The sequence below is a fragment of the Conger conger genome, chromosome 7 (assembly GCF_963514075.1).
Source record: "Conger conger chromosome 7, fConCon1.1, whole genome shotgun sequence".
NCBI classification, from domain to species: Eukaryota; Metazoa; Chordata; class Actinopteri; order Anguilliformes; family Congridae; genus Conger; species Conger conger.
The window spans coordinates 10,435,672-10,451,558 of NC_083766.1; the positions used below are offsets into that span (position 1 = coordinate 10,435,672).

A 15,887-nucleotide genomic window follows, 5' to 3' on the forward strand; every position below is an offset into this window, starting at 1 on the left:
TCTATCTTGGCTTTTTGACATTGCTCTTCCAGATTTAGGATACTCCTTCATTTATTCATCTTTCAGTACTAAAATATTCATCATTACCATTTCCAAGAATACACCTGGATACTTGGAAATGGTACCTGGATTTCTGTTAAAGAGTGTTCTACATTACATTACATCACATTACATTATTGGCATTTTGGCAGACGCTTTTATCCAGAGCAACGTACAGTTGATTAGACTAAGCAGGAGACAATCCTCCCCTGGAGCAATGCAGGGTTAAGGGCCTTGCTCAAGGGCCCAATGGCTGTGCGGATCTTATTGTGGCTACACCAGGATTAGAACCACCGACCTTGCGTGTCCCCGTCATTTACCTTAACCACTATGCTACAGGCCGTTCTATGCAGCGCTTTGAAAATGAGCACTTTTGACTAGAGAATACCATACAGCTAAAATTAATTCCATGTGTATCTGCATGTGATGTGCATGTTTGCATATGTTGTGCACTGTGCATTTCTGCTGAGTGTATTGAGAGACTCCTTCTATAGTATTCATGCTGTAAGAGAAGATAAAGGCTTTAGTAACTCTGTTTACTTTACTCCCAGTTTTCCATTTAATGATTCATTTTTTACACCATATTGGTTTTCAAAAAGCTCTGGTTAGAATTGCTGCCATACAAATAAAGCCAATTTTGGATTTGAATTTGAGACAGAGAAAGCGAGATCGTGTGGAGTCGATGGGAATGTAACAGGATTTGGTTGCTATGGTGATCGTAGTGCAGGAAAGGTAGTATGTGTCAGTGTGTCTCCATCCCGCTCTGCCTTTCTATGCCTCTTTCTTTCATTTTTTTTGGCTGTCTCCTGTGATTACCTGACCTTCCAGCCTTCTTCTCTCAGTTCTTTAGTTTCCACCCATTCTAGTTTCCTTAATCTCCTCATTACCATATTCATTCTATAGTACTTCACCCCACATCAAGCTTGTCACCCTCTCCTTTATTTCCTGAAACAGTTCTGTGTCCAATTTTCTCTTTTTCATTTTCAGCTTTGACTAATTGAGTAAAAAGAAATCTACTTTATTCATTTGAACAGATTGACATTGTGAAACATACTGTACAAATGATTAGCACAACTGCACATTGTTTTCAACACTGGTATTTTATTAGAATATGAATACTAGTTTTATTTATCAATGTTACACAGATTTGTACTGTACTGCAATATAATGTAAATAAAGTACTGTATATACTAGGACAGTGGCAATGTTAGCAGACAGTGGGTTTTATGCTATAAAAAGACAATTACAAAGTTATTCTAGTCTTTCTTAATTCGTATTATATCACAATCAACAATGTATCATGCCCACCATTACCTCCTCCCTGTTTGTGCTTAGAGGATTGTCGTTGAATTGAGTCGTGTCATGGTTGGGGTAAGGGGACAGTGGTATCAAATCTGTGACCAAAACAGAAAGTGTGCCTCTCATGACGAGCCTCATATGCATCATGTTGTGCCCAAAACAATAATGTCCCACAAAACTTTTATTTCTGAAAGGACCGGGATGAGGCACAGTGGGGTACTCCTGTGAATTAACCCTGCCAGACTGTTCATTTAGTCAAATTATGGGTCAACTGCATCTATGTGACACAGGTGACACATCCCCCACTCACTTCTGTCATGAGCTCTCTCTTTCATCTTATTTTCATACAGTATACTGTATGCACTGTTTGTATAACCCAGCCAAGTCTTCCCAGTGCAGGCCTACATCAAGCAACATTCCTGACAGCTTTCCCACCAGGGAGGAATATGCCCGACTCATACTAAGATTTGGGTCTCCAATTCATTGTCTGAGATACAAGGTCATTTTATTGTCTCTTTGAACATACTAGATCATGTGGTTTGAGCCCTCCTATAATTGTGCAAATAGTGTCTTTTGTTGGCGTTCTAACAGTATCAACAACATCACAGTAGATAAATCTGGCTGTCGCTAGAGTTTTACAGTCTTTTTTTTTTTTTTTTTTACCATTTCATTGATCACAAGGACACCCTGTCTCTTGCGTCACTCCAGTGAGTTTGAACATAATTAACAGCATCCTTCAAGTTTTAAGCTGTGATTTTGCAGGTCTTAGACTGGGAGAAAATGAGCTGCAGAAAACTGTAATAGCACAAATCCCCATCCAGGTTTAGCAAAGGTTACATTCACATAGTCCAATAAATTTCCTCTCATAAAAAAAAGAAATGCGGTTCCTATTCTTATTTTTAATTGATTGAACAAAGTATTGTGTACCACTATAATCTGTGTAAAGGTTTTCAAATATATTTCTTCTAAACTAAGATCTTAAATATTGGAGAAGGGACTTGCTTATCACAGTAAACTATGTAAATATTTCGTACAGTATAGTGGAAGTCAAGAAATCCATGTTTACTCTTTTGATTCTAAGTAAGCTTATGTGCATTGTAGTTGCAGCTACATGTATGTGTGCAATAATATGCTCATTTATGTAAGGTTTTACAATTTGAAATAAAACCTATTCAATAAAATTGATTACAGAATAGTAATGAATAAGGCAAAGGATATATATTGCAACCTTAAAAAAATTACAAATGCTCACACACAGATGCACACACATACACAAACACACACACACACACACACACACACACACACACACACACACTCAAACCCATAATGGCAGTAATCTAAATTAAAAAATGTTTACATTTTCATTTGCTAATGCTGCTACAATAATGTAAGATGATACACACATATATCCATACTCTTTCACATGTAATTCTGACTGCACCGCAGCAAACTGATCCGTACCATTGGGTTGAGGTATGCAGTCCCTGGAAGCAGGGAAGGAAGGAGGGAGGGGAATATTCTTTGATCATCTGTAGGTTGTATTCCACTTACGATTTGAGGTCATTCAAATGTAGGCCCCATTTCATTTGTGAAACCCCTATATGGCTCAGTACCAACAATTTCCCCTCACAACATGTAATAAATAGAACTCTTCCCGTCCCAACGGATTCTCTATCTGTTAACCTCAGACGCCATATTCATGTTCTATGAACATTCTCTTTCTTCTTTGTTTTCCACCTTCTGCTCTGACCTTCCATCTCTTTCCTTCACTCCATCTCCCCTTCTCTCCGCCTCTGAATGGTAGTGTTTTTAGCCGGCCTTGCAGGCTTTTCATCAAATTTGCCCCTCTTTCAGGAGCTTGATGGGGGTAAGATGGAATGATGATTGGATGAGGAAAAGGCGAGATAGTCCGTCTCTCTGTCTCTCTCTGGCTTCCATTCATAGTCTCCAGTCTTCGGAATTCAGAAGCTCACCAAAGCATAGACCATACTATCATAGATGTGAGAAGGACAAAGTCATAGAAAGAAGGGAGAGAGAGAGTTTATGTTAATAAAACATCTGATATATGTGCTCTCAAAGACTGACACCACAACCTCATAAAGACAAGGACTCCAGCTAGAGCTACCAGCATAGACGCTTGCATGGATAAGCAAAATACAATGGCCCATATTACATGCCAAAAATATGTTTGTTAGTGCATATTACTATTATGGTTACTCACCTATACAGGTAGTAAAAGAAAGAGAGCAGGTAGAAGCCTAGCTTGCACCAGGACTCTTTTTGGCAGTAGTTGAGGATGTCTGCATTCATGATGCTGACTGGGTCATACATAACCTCAGAGCCATCAGCTGGCCTGTGGAAATACCTGAGAGAGAGAGAGAGAAAGAGAGAGAGAGAGAGAGAGAGAGAGAGAGAGCAAAGGGGAAAGCGCGTTTACACATGCACTCAAAACACGTTAAATGTAAGAAATAAAGTAATCCATAACTAGCCTGTGCTTCATATTACATGTAAGCATGTCTGTGATAGGAATGCAGCCCAAGGCTGAAATGTGCCTTAATAGCCAAATAACTAAGCAAACAATGTATAATAGCAGACTATCTACAATCTCTAAGACCACATGAAATGTCTGACTAGCTAGCAAAGTATTTAAGGTAGCTTAGTAAATATTTGATCATTAGGGGCACTGGTTTGTCTCCACTATGTGACCTGCAGGGATTTCAACTTTTTTCTCCATTGGTCCCCATGGACACTCCAACAGCACAGTCAAGTGACAACATTTTTAATTGAAACATTTACAAACATTCTTTTTTACATATAGCTGATCTAGCCTACTGAGAGTCAGGAAGAAAAGTAAACATGAATGGAAGTCTAAATGCTGCGAAAAGCATGTCTTTGAACCAGTGGTCCTCACTGTTCATAGAGAGATGTAGGGTCCGCTAGCTTTCGTTTGTACTTTTGGCAGAGGACTAAAGAACAATGCAAGAAAACATGGGGTGAAAAATGCACGATTGTTTATGCACACGTTTTAACCTTTCACAATTGCCTATTCATCCGAACCCTGGTTTAAATATAAAGAATGTTCTCATACAGTATATTCAGTATATTCTTGTCTCTAAAGTGTTTTAGGGAATTGCATGCGGTTTGCTTCCACAGGTCCCAGTCAATATTTGTCTTTCTGTACAGCTGTGCAAATGTCGTCATGTGACCTGCTTTGACCATTCAAAATCATTAGAAGAAGACATTTATAGCTGTCAGTTTGCCAGCCTCATAGAAATCCCGAAAGCCCTGTGTAGCAACTATCAACTCACTGCATCAGCTGCTGGCTTCTGATGTGTGGTGGCTGGATTGCTTTCTTATCTTTTCATGCTCAATTACGTTAGAGTAATCTGGAGAACTATCTTCTTTTGGCCATGCCAGTATTCATGCAATTCCAATATTTCCAAAAAGCATACCAAAAAGTTATCCATAATTTACACAATGCAGCCTGTAGTCTAGTGGTACCTGACTGGGACCTGAAAGGTTGGTGGTTCAAACCCCGGTGTAGCCATGATAAGACAGCTGTTGGCTCCTTGAGCAAAGCCCTTAGCCCTACATTCTTCCAGGAGGTATTGTCCCCTGCTTAGTTTAATCAACTGCAAGTTGTTTTGGATTAAAGTGTCAGATAAATAACAAATTATAATTACACTACTATTCAGGTTCAAAAGAAGGCCAAATGCTCTGTGATATCCATACTGTATGTGGCAGCATCGAATTGTAATTATTGCTGGAGAAACTCTATTTTGTGTCAATGTCCCATAAACTCAAGGAAGCTTTGTTGATCTTGGTATTTATAATACCACGTTTTCAAGGGGCCCATGTTTGGCAAAGCACTTTCTCAGAGGGTCATGAGGAATGAGGCTCTCCTCAGATCTGTTGTCCGTGCCTGTTTTGGTATCCCGTCCTGCCACCTGCCTGCTCCTCCGACCTACCCTGGATCCATCGTCCACTCTGGACCTCCTTCTCTGCCCCGGACCTTCTCCAGCACCCTTCCTCACCCATCTCCTGACCCACTGTAGCTTGGACCCACTGTTGGCTTGGATTCTGACCCGTTGCCTGGACTTGACCACGAATACCAGTTTCCCGTATTGTCTTATTCTGCTGTGCCTTGACCCTCTTCTGTTGACCCTGAATGAAGCCTGCCGTTTTACTTCATTCTTGAGTCTGCATGTGGTTCCTCTGTCCACGACCCACATAGCAATATGGACATGGAGGCTTTGCCTATACATGTGTACTATTAATGTGTAATTGTGTTGTGCTTTTATATTGTATTTTATGTTGTAATCTCAGCTTGCTCATCTCTTGGCCAGGGCTCCCATGTAAAAAGAGATAGCAATCTCAATGGGACTCGCTTGGTTAAATAAAGGAGAAATAAAACATGGTTTTCATTACTTGAAGTAAGAAAATGGGGCATACGCCTCTTCATTTAGTCTTGGGGTCTATATATATCCCTGCTACCAAATTATTTTAGATCCTTTATTACTGCTTCTGTCCTGATAACTTTTTTGAAAGTGCTTTCTCTGATATCACAGCTGTCTGTCGTCCCCGGTGACCCTTCCTGGCCTGTCAAGCTATCAGTGCTGCAAGTTCTTCCTCTTAGCCTCATGAACACGGCAGCCGACAGGAAAACCCGACCGACTCAAACTCAGAAAGGCGTCAATTGCAAATGTTGGAGGTGGCATGCTCACCAATTCTGAGTGCCTATAAATAGAGCAGGGGCGGGGAACTCTGTTCCTGGAGGGTATATAGGTTATTGTTTCCATCAATTACCCTGTCTTAATTTGTTCATGCGCGATTTACAGTACAATCTGTGATTCATTCACAGAGTACGCCACAGTAAAGGGTTTAGAGGGACTCCAGCTGTCCTTCATGAGCTTACAGTGTATCAAGAACTGTAGCTAAATGGCAGATTAAGTAAATGATTTCATGCCAATTAACTGAAATGGGCAGGAAATCGAGAAGCAGACACAGGCCTCCTTCCCCACCCTTCATACAGAGAGTTCCTATTTATTCAACACACACACTCGACATTGGCCCATAGTGAGAAACATATTTTGGATATCAGTGAGTTCAGTAATTAATTTATTGGTCTTTATCAATTATTATCTTTTTTTCTGGTATCTTTGTATTCCTGCTGTATGTTTTCTGTTGGATATAGTTTTATCCTGTAATATGTAAAGTGTCCTTGGGTTTGAGAAAGGGGCTATATAAATAAAAATGTATTATTATTATTATTATTATTATTATTATTATTATTATTTGTATTTTTATAATTCACTGTGATGTTTAAAAATCTAAATAATGGTATTTTGTCTTGGTATTTTTTATCATGAATGCTTGTAGTGTTTAGATTGTTTAGATTAACAGTACCTTTTTTTACCTACTCAATCGGTAAGTCAAAGCATGAACCATGAAGACTTAAAGAGTGAGCCATGAACAATGAAAGCATCAGTGTCTTAAAAGTGTCCTGGATAACATGCCAAAGAGTAAATGGCAGGGGTAAACTCACTGTCAGTCCCTCTCCATACAGATAAATCAGATAAAACATCGCATTATATGATGTAAACCACAACAATACACAGGAAATAGACAGTGATAACTGGAACTACAGCATACATGTATCTCAGATGACCCTTATATAAATCTATAATTTTATTATTGCTGTTGTTGTATCAGCGGTACTGTCTACCTATCATTGATATTATGGGGTGGCCTGTAGCGTAGTGGTTAAGGGTACATGCCTGGGACCTGCAAGGTCGGTGGTTCGATCCCCAGTGTAGCCACAATAAGATCCGCACAGCCGTTGGGCCCTTGAGCAAGGCCCTTAAACCTGCATTGTCTCCTGCTTAGTCAACTAATCAACTGTACGTCGCTCTGGATAAGAGTGTCTGCCAAATGCCATTAATGTAATGTAATGTAATGTAATATTATGGCATTGTGTATCTGTAAAAAGATATAAATACACTTCAATAGCCTGAAAGTGTATGGCGGTGTTACCTCCAGAGATGGTAGAAGAGCAGGGGGATGTTGAGACCCAGGGTGACCCACTCTCCTGCACACATGAACATCAGACAGAAGAGCCCATGGATGGAGTACTCTGGTACAACGAGCTGGGGGTGGTGCGAACATTCAGTTATTGCACACATTGCTTACACACAGAAGCACTTTATTATACCTGCATGCTAACAGTGAATTAGAATAGATATATAAAATAATTAATAATTCAAGGCCTCCCAAACTCCATCCTGGGGAGCCATGTGTATGCTTGCTTTTGTTCGAGTTGAAAATGTCATTTTCAGTGTCTAATTGCATTTGAATTGAGCTGTAATCTTTAAAGGGTCCCACACTACAAACATCTGATTTATTTACAGAATAACTGATTTGGTGATAATTCACCCTCACATTTGGGGTGGATATCTAACTAATGAAACCCCAAAACTATCGCAAATAAAGACTTTCATAAAAGCATACACAGGGGTTCCCCAGACTGTGTTTCGGAAGCCCTCTGTTACTATTTCTATATTTATTAATAGAGCATGCTTAAAATAATTGTAATGATATTTCTGCCAATTATTATTGACCCTATTGCATCTTATTCATTAATGGCCTTCCCTCACTCTTAAAATCTGAGCTTGAGGAAGCTAACTATTGGAAGGATTTTCTTTTTATTCGCAACATTTTTATTTAATTCGGCCACTTGCATTACATTGAATTCTAGATAGTGGATGGGGTGCAAGGGGAGGGAGGGGGGGTGAGGGCTTTTACAGGAAGCACAGAGGAATATGAATCAATCAGTCACAGTCCTCAAAATAGACACAGACCGATTAGAGCATCGTCAACTCTCTCCCTCTCTCTTTCTCACTGTCTATCTTTCTCTTCTTCCGTATCTCTTCTCCCTACCCTGATTCTCTTTTTCTCCCAGTTTGCACACTCATCCTTTCTTCATTCTTTGCATCTGTATTTATTTTGTCTCAAAATATGATTTATCTGTTGTTTTAGTCACACATTCAGTCAATTTCCTCGTAATAGCCCACACATACTGTAGAGGGAGATGCAGACAAAAAGAGCTGGACAAAGAAAGGAAATCCCGACACTCACCTTCCTGAGCAAGTTACATATTCTTTCAATATTCCGTATTCTTTCCACCTAGAGGGAGAGAAAAACATTATACTGGAGTTTAATTTCTAAAATATAATTACAGATTCCTTCCAAAACAACATTGTTGCTATCACACTTCCATGTGTGTGTGCCTATGAGTGTGTGTGTGTGCGCGTTTGTGCGTGCGTGTGTGCGTGTGTATCTCTGTGTGTGTCATGCTTGCTCTTGGTGATTGAATTGCTGTGAATGTTGAGCCTTGTCAAAATGTTTTTGTTATAGTTCACTGATTTCACATCCCAAATTTAGTGTCTTACAGCTCTGGTAGGGTTGCTTTGATCGATGGGATTCTTGAAGTCTGAATGCAGCTCATCAAACGCAATGATCTACAATGCAAAGTAGAAGAAGACAGCCTTTCACAATTTAGAAAAATAATTTACAATACAACAAAAGCCATTCATTATTTTTTTGTTAGAGTAAATGAATAAGAAAATATGTGAATACACAATACAATGTGATATAGAAATATGAGGAATATAATAGACTGAATTCATTATGAATTCAATATATACCCATATCTTACTTTACACAGAATTTTATTATGTAGAAAAACTACAGTATTCATATAATTTTATTCTGTCTAGCTCTACATAATGTTATGCAACATCTTTCATTCCCCCTTCCCAACATCTATTTCTTCTCTTCCATTTCCTCTCTCCCTGTCTCCCTTTTCTTCCTCCTCTCTTCTCCTGCCCCTCTCTCTCTTTTTGTTGTAAACAGATGCAGTTTCCATGGTGATCCGATGAGCCCTTAAGCAGGCACCATGGTTACAACAGAAGTGAAAGAGCACTCCGATTGGAGGAGAGCTACAGAGATGGAGGATGGATAGAAAGAGGGGGATGGGAAGTGGAGGGTGGGCACAAAATTATAGTTTGATAAGCATTCTCAATAACATGGCTTGTTACTGACTCACACAGAGACGCAGACACACACATGCACACACATTATACATGAACACTGGCTGACTCACACCCAATATCACACCTACAGTACAGACTCTCTGGACCACAAATCTCAAGTAATTTCAAGCTTGTATTTGTTAATAATCCAGTAATACCCTTAATTCATAATATCAGATGAGGTATGGAGAAAACTGCCTGCTACTGTATGTAAAAGGTATTTGGGTAATCCCCGGAAGACTCAATGGTTTTTAGTGCTTTTTGAAATGACAAATAATAGAAACATGCTGCCACACAATACCTTGAGATTTTACGTTTTCACTTGAATGTTATTCTAAGTTTTTGTATTTGTCATTGGATAATGAATTATGTACAATAATATAATAGTAAGTACAATAGTGCACTGTACTGCTAATTCAGTCTGAACTGTTTCTAAAAGGTGAAGTTCTGCGTCTGTAAGAATATCGATATATTACATGTACAGTCAGCACCAGAATTATAGACACCCTTGATAAATATGAACAAAAGGTGCCGTACACTAAAAAAATAATAGTTTATGATATAGGCTTTATTTTCCAACATGTATAAAGTAGTGCACTTTATTAATGATTCAGTGTCATTTTCCAAAGAATGTAGAATTCATAGTTTGGGCAAACACCCCTGGCAAGGATGACAGCCATGGCCCATGGGTCTTTTCCTATCTTTTGTGATAAGGTTAGAGAACACATATGGAGGGACCTTTGACCATTCCTCCATGCAGAACTTTTCAGAGTCATTGATATCCTCTTCAGTTTAGACCACAGGTTTTTTCTTCAATGGAAGTCTGGCCATTGCAGAACATGGTTGTTTTTATTTAACTTCCGCGTGGATTTTGACTATAATACATGTCATTTGGCTGATGCTTTTTATCCAAAGCAACTTGCAGTTTATTAGACTAAGCAGGAGACAATCCTTCCCTAGAGGGCCTTGCTCAAGGGCCCAATGGCTGTGCGGATCTTATTGTGGCTGCACCAGGGATCGAACCACCAACCACCAACCATTCCATATGTTTTACGCCTTTTTATTATTCCCCTTACAGTGCTAAGTGGTAATGTTTAACGGATTTTTATGTACCTATTATCCAACTTGTGATGGTCAATTACCATCTGGGTGTTCTGAATTGACAGTTCTTTGGCTTTTCCTATGCTGATGATAGTTCCTTTACACTGAGATTAACTGAATGAAAGCAAAATTGTATTGCCAATGTCACTTTTCTTATTTTTTTTAATTTTATGTACAATAATTGTTAGGGGTGCCAATAGTTTAGGCACCTGTGGTTTTCAGCAAAAAATTGATCACTGAATAAAAAAACATTGAAACATGAGTAAATGTATGTACTGTAGTTTTCCATGTTTGAACATAAAATATAGATTATTACCCATGTTGTTTATTATATGAAGCCTTTTTTCTCTATTTTTATTAGAAAAAAGTGTCAATAATTCTGGGGCCCACTGTACTTTAACAATTGTACATTAACACCTACAAATAATTATAAACTACCAGAAAAAATGTAGACGCTATTTGTGAAGTCACATTAACATTGGCAGTATTAAAGGGAGAAGTTCTTGATACGGAGAAACAGATACTCATGTCCTCTGCATCTGCTGCTTCAAGCACAGAATACTGATTGTGCCATAGTCTCCAGTGACTGTTGGGTAAATTCCAGTTACAATTACACAGATAATCCATGGGCATACCAAGGCTGCTGATGTGATATTCACGCATATACCCATTTGACTTTCCATGCACATCCACTTGCTCATACGCAGGATCTGCTAAAGTAATTCTAGTCATGTTTTCTATGTCTCTTTTGATATGTGCATACAAATTGACTCTCTCTCAGATCCACAGGGGCTCAGATTTGATAATATTGTTGTGAAATCCAGCTATGCCAGTTTGACCAGCCTGAACATTCCAGCTGGTCATTTTGGTCATAAGCTAGTCCAGCTGGATATGAGCTGGTCAACCAGCTAGTGCTAGTAGCTTGTTTGTTTCAAAACACAGCTTGAGCTGGTCAAATCATCAAAATGGAAGCTGGTCTGAACTGGTCAACCAGCTAAACCATGTTGAGCTGAGAGCTGGTCTGAACTGCCACCAGCTGTTTTAAATCTTGGCGTGAGCTGTTTTTTCAGCAGGGAATGCAGTGATATTTGTTATAATACAGTTTGGGTTTTTAGTAATGTTGCCTTTATTCTACTGAAGCAAACACCTGATGCCCAGTCAAAAGGTCAAATCACTATCAGTGATGCCATGGCTAACCAAGGTCTCAGTTTAACAGGTGTCAGGTATGTTTCTTTGTGTGTATGTGTGTTTGTGTGTGTGTGTCTGTGCACACTTGTTATGTGATAAATTGAATGCAACTCACCTGCCAGATGACAAAGAAGATGAGGGAAGCACACAGCACTAGTGTGAGCATGTAGCAGAAGGCCGCAAAGGTGAAGGCCATGGCTGCCCCAGCCAGTCTCACTGCCGATAGGGTCGAGAGGAGGGAAAAGTTCCCCCCTCTCTCTTTCTCTATCAGTCTGTTTCCCCTTCCTCACAGAGTGTTCGGCCTTCTGGCGCTTTCTCTCTCTCTCTCAATATTGTACGCTCTCTTTCAGCTTTTCTAAGTTGTATGTCCTTTTTGTTTATCCTGCAGGTCCTGCATGTGTCTCCTTTCGCTCCTCCAGTTTCTCAGAGTTTTACAGTGTTCTGTTCGATTCTTCAGGGAACAAGGAATAGGAATGTAATATAGTTGAGTATTGCTGTCTCCCCCATTCCCCTCTGTTGGTCTTTGTTTCCGTTATTTCTCTCTATTATTTTTCACACTCTCCCCCTTCTGTAAAATCTACACTGTGCTTGAAAGCATGTGTGCTCGGCTAAGATAAAACACTAACACTGTCGAACACACTGACCACAACGTCCATGACCTAATGGCAACAGAAAAGCGATGCAGTAATAAAGGTGGCCATAATAATGAATGCAATATGAAAGCTATAATATGGCTTTTAATTGTCCTGTAGCGTTTGTTTGAATTGTAGTAATGACAACAGGTATATGCACAATACTGGTTTAAGTATTTCTATATCAGCATATGAGACAATAAAATAATACAGATAATGTCCTTTGGCTTGATCAAAGTCTTTGTGAAAAAACAACTAATGATTACAAGCTTGATAAAAATTATATCTATGTAGGAGAGACATGATGCATGCTGAGAATAAAAAACTGAAACATTATAATGGTAGTTTAAAGTTTTATTGTAGATAAATACAAGAGCACTGTGGTGATAAAAAGCATTGCTAATTATTACAAATTAACTGAATTATGGCATATAATGAATGTACTATTTTCTCATTTTTGTTGATATAACTATATTTGATGAATACATACTGTACAATGAGGATTACAAAATAGCAATACCACAAAACGGTAACTAATATGTCTGTTCATCAGTGATTTGGATGATGATGGATGAATGTGATGGATATTCTGGTTGATTTTAGTGTTAATATAAATCTACCTGTATTCCGGGGCAGAACAGTCTGTCACTGTCTGTCTCATTTGGCAAACATTTTCACATTCTGTCACAGTCCATTTGGGTCCACACCATAACCGAATGACTTGTATCTCGTTTTCTATCTGTCTCTCACACTCTCTCTCAGGTTCTTCCATCACGTTTCCTCATTCATTTGCCTATCAGTATTCAATTCCAAGATTTCCTAAAAAGACAGCAAACAATATTTTTGGTGTGGTTTTCTATCTTACTTCCACGTATATAAGTACTCATTTATTCTCTTCTTTCTCTCTGCCCCCCACCCCATATCCTTCTTTCTCCCCACCTCCCCCCTGTTCTCTCACTCTTTTTATCTCACCCCCTCTCTCTCTCTGAAAAAAATAATGGACTGATTTTGTAGAAAAGACCATCCAAGAAATTCTCTCTGTCCTCCTGCCTCTACCTCTGTCCCTTTTTCTGTTCACCTTTCACCATCTGTTCAAGAGTAGTTCCCCGAATCTCATCGAATGCAAGTACATTCAATAGAATCTCTGTCTCTTTCTTTCAGTGCTCTTCTTCTTCTTTTATCATTTTCTGTAGTTCCTTGTTCCCATAGAAGGATGAAGAGGCTGCTGATGACCCAAACCTTTTTGTGCTTCCCTCCTCCTCCCTCTAATCTATGCTAGTAGTCTCGCATCAATGAGAGAGCGCGAAAAGATAGTTGTCTCGTTGATCCTTCTCTGCCTGCGTCTCTCTGAGTGTGTTAGCTGCGAGTCTTTCTTTCATTCTCTCTCCTCACCCCTCCCCTTGCTTGCTCTCTCAACTACAACCCTCTCTCTCTCTCTCTCTCTCTCTCTCTCTTACTAGCTCTCCTCTTTGTCTCTCTTCATTTGCATAGAACAAAAATGCTTTGGTTGTATTTTTCTCTTTTTATCGTTTTACTGTCTGTGCATGCTTTTACCATGTTGCACTTCTCTCCCTATATCTTTTTTTTTTTTTTAATGCCTTAGGTGTGCAGATGCAGGTATCTCTCCCCTGCGTGGATCACTGTGAACTCCCCAATGCTATCTTTACCTTTCCACCCATCCTGGAGGATCACTGGAGGGTTGCTCACTGGAAGCTTGTCAGCTCCATCAGTTAGGTTTATAGAATTATGCTTTAGTAGGGCAGGTCTTGCCATGACATTTTAAAAAGACCAGCAAGATGGTCTCTTATACAAATAAACTTTTTTCAAACATTTGTGTTGTATTATTATTATTATTATTATTATTATTATTATTATTATTATTATTGTTCGTAGTAATATTTTACCATGCCAAAATGATTATATGTTGCAGTCTATAATGAATTTTGATGTTCATTCACGTTATTTCCTATGTACTGACTTCGTTATTCTTTTTTTCAAATTACAATTTCATTTAACGACTACGCCACTTGAGTCCTATTCTCCCATTTTTAGATCTTCCATGAAATAAACTACAAATTGGCTATGGAAATTCTGAGGATTTGGTGGCTACTGAATTTGTTATAGAGAACTAGCATGTATAATCCATAGGCGACATCTAGAGGAATTTATGAACATGCTTAATTTCACGTTAATCTACTATTTGCATGTCACTTTTTTCTTTTCTTTTCATTTAAAATCCAACAGCACTTCCCAAAAATCGCATTACTAAGCGTACTTGAATGTTACATTTTACAGTCAGGTTAACAGATATTTAATGCCCGTATATGTGTCCATTATGTACCCGTCCTTTATTAGATATTTTATTGTTATTTTCCAGAGCACTGTCTCGTAAACCGTGGGAACGTTTATTCTCAAACATTGTTTCCGGAGGCAAGTATTTAGGTACACCCTAAATTATGCTTTTTTTTTTTAGCTCCGTGAAGCTAGCTACAATATGACTTCCTGTACAGAAGTTCCGGTCTCAACTTCCTGTGATTTTCCGTCAAAACAAAATAAGAGCTGCTGAGTAACGTTAAATAATGAGAACATACGTAGATACCGCGTTTTCTGCGCTTCCTCACATAATTACCATTGTTTAAATTCATTGCTGATACAACTTATAAAAGTCAGCAAGAAACTAACTTGCTATTTGACTAGTTACTATACTGTAGGCCAAGCATAAATTGCTTGACACTATAACAGTAACAGCTCATTTGCATACCTGCTTACTGTTTGAAAAATATGTTACCAAATATGAAGGGGCATACATTAAATCTATGTATAATATCTATAAAATTATACAATTATTATCTAAAAGCATGTTCACAGCAATTGTTGCTGTATTTACAGTGTGGTAAGGGCATGCAATGCCATTGACTGTCAATTCACGAGCAGCTCAACTGCATAGCTGATTACTCAAAAACTATAAATTGTTACCAAATGAAAGGGGGTATACATTCACTCTATAGACCTATATCTTTATTATTCTACAGTAGTTTCTGTGAAATCATTTTCCCAGCAATTGTTGCTGTGTTTCCAGTGTGGAGTGGTCATACGTTGCTATTGACTGTCAATTCACAAGCAGCTCATTTGCATAGCTGATAACTCAAAAACGGTAAATTGTTACCAAATGAAAGGGGGTATAGATTTACTCTATAGACCCATATCTTTAATATTCTACAGTCCTTTCTGTGAAATCATGTTGCCAGCAATTGTTGCTGTGTTTCCAGTGTGGGGTGGCCATATGTTGCAGAGAAACTACTGTAGAATATTAAAGATATGGGTCTTTATATATTGGGCCACCCCACACTGGAAACACAGCAACAATTGCTGGGAACATGATTTCACAGAAAGGACTGTAGAATATTAAAGATATGGGTCCAGCTAACAAATGTATACCCCCTTTAATTTGGTAACAATTCATAGTTTTTGAGTTATCAGCTATGCAAATGAACTGGGTGCCAACTCACAGTCCATAGCAACGTATGGCCACCCC

At 38.7% G+C, this 15,887-nt stretch overlaps 1 protein-coding gene across 1 annotated transcript; it reads right to left on the reverse strand.

Annotated features, from left to right (window-relative positions):
- Positions 1-1,120: 1,120 nt before the first annotated feature.
- On the reverse strand, positions 1,121-13,250 carry cnih2 (cornichon family AMPA receptor auxiliary protein 2). The gene is made up of 6 exons (XM_061249145.1): positions 11,836-13,250; positions 8,790-8,858; positions 8,476-8,523; positions 7,375-7,487; positions 3,563-3,706; positions 1,121-3,330 (listed from the first exon to the last, which is right to left on the reverse strand). The coding sequence occupies exons 1-6, from the start codon at positions 11,914-11,916 to the stop codon at positions 3,303-3,305; spliced, it is 483 nt and encodes a 160-aa protein (XP_061105129.1). The 5' UTR covers positions 11,917-13,250; the 3' UTR covers positions 1,121-3,302.
- Positions 13,251-15,887: the final 2,637 nt, after the last annotated feature.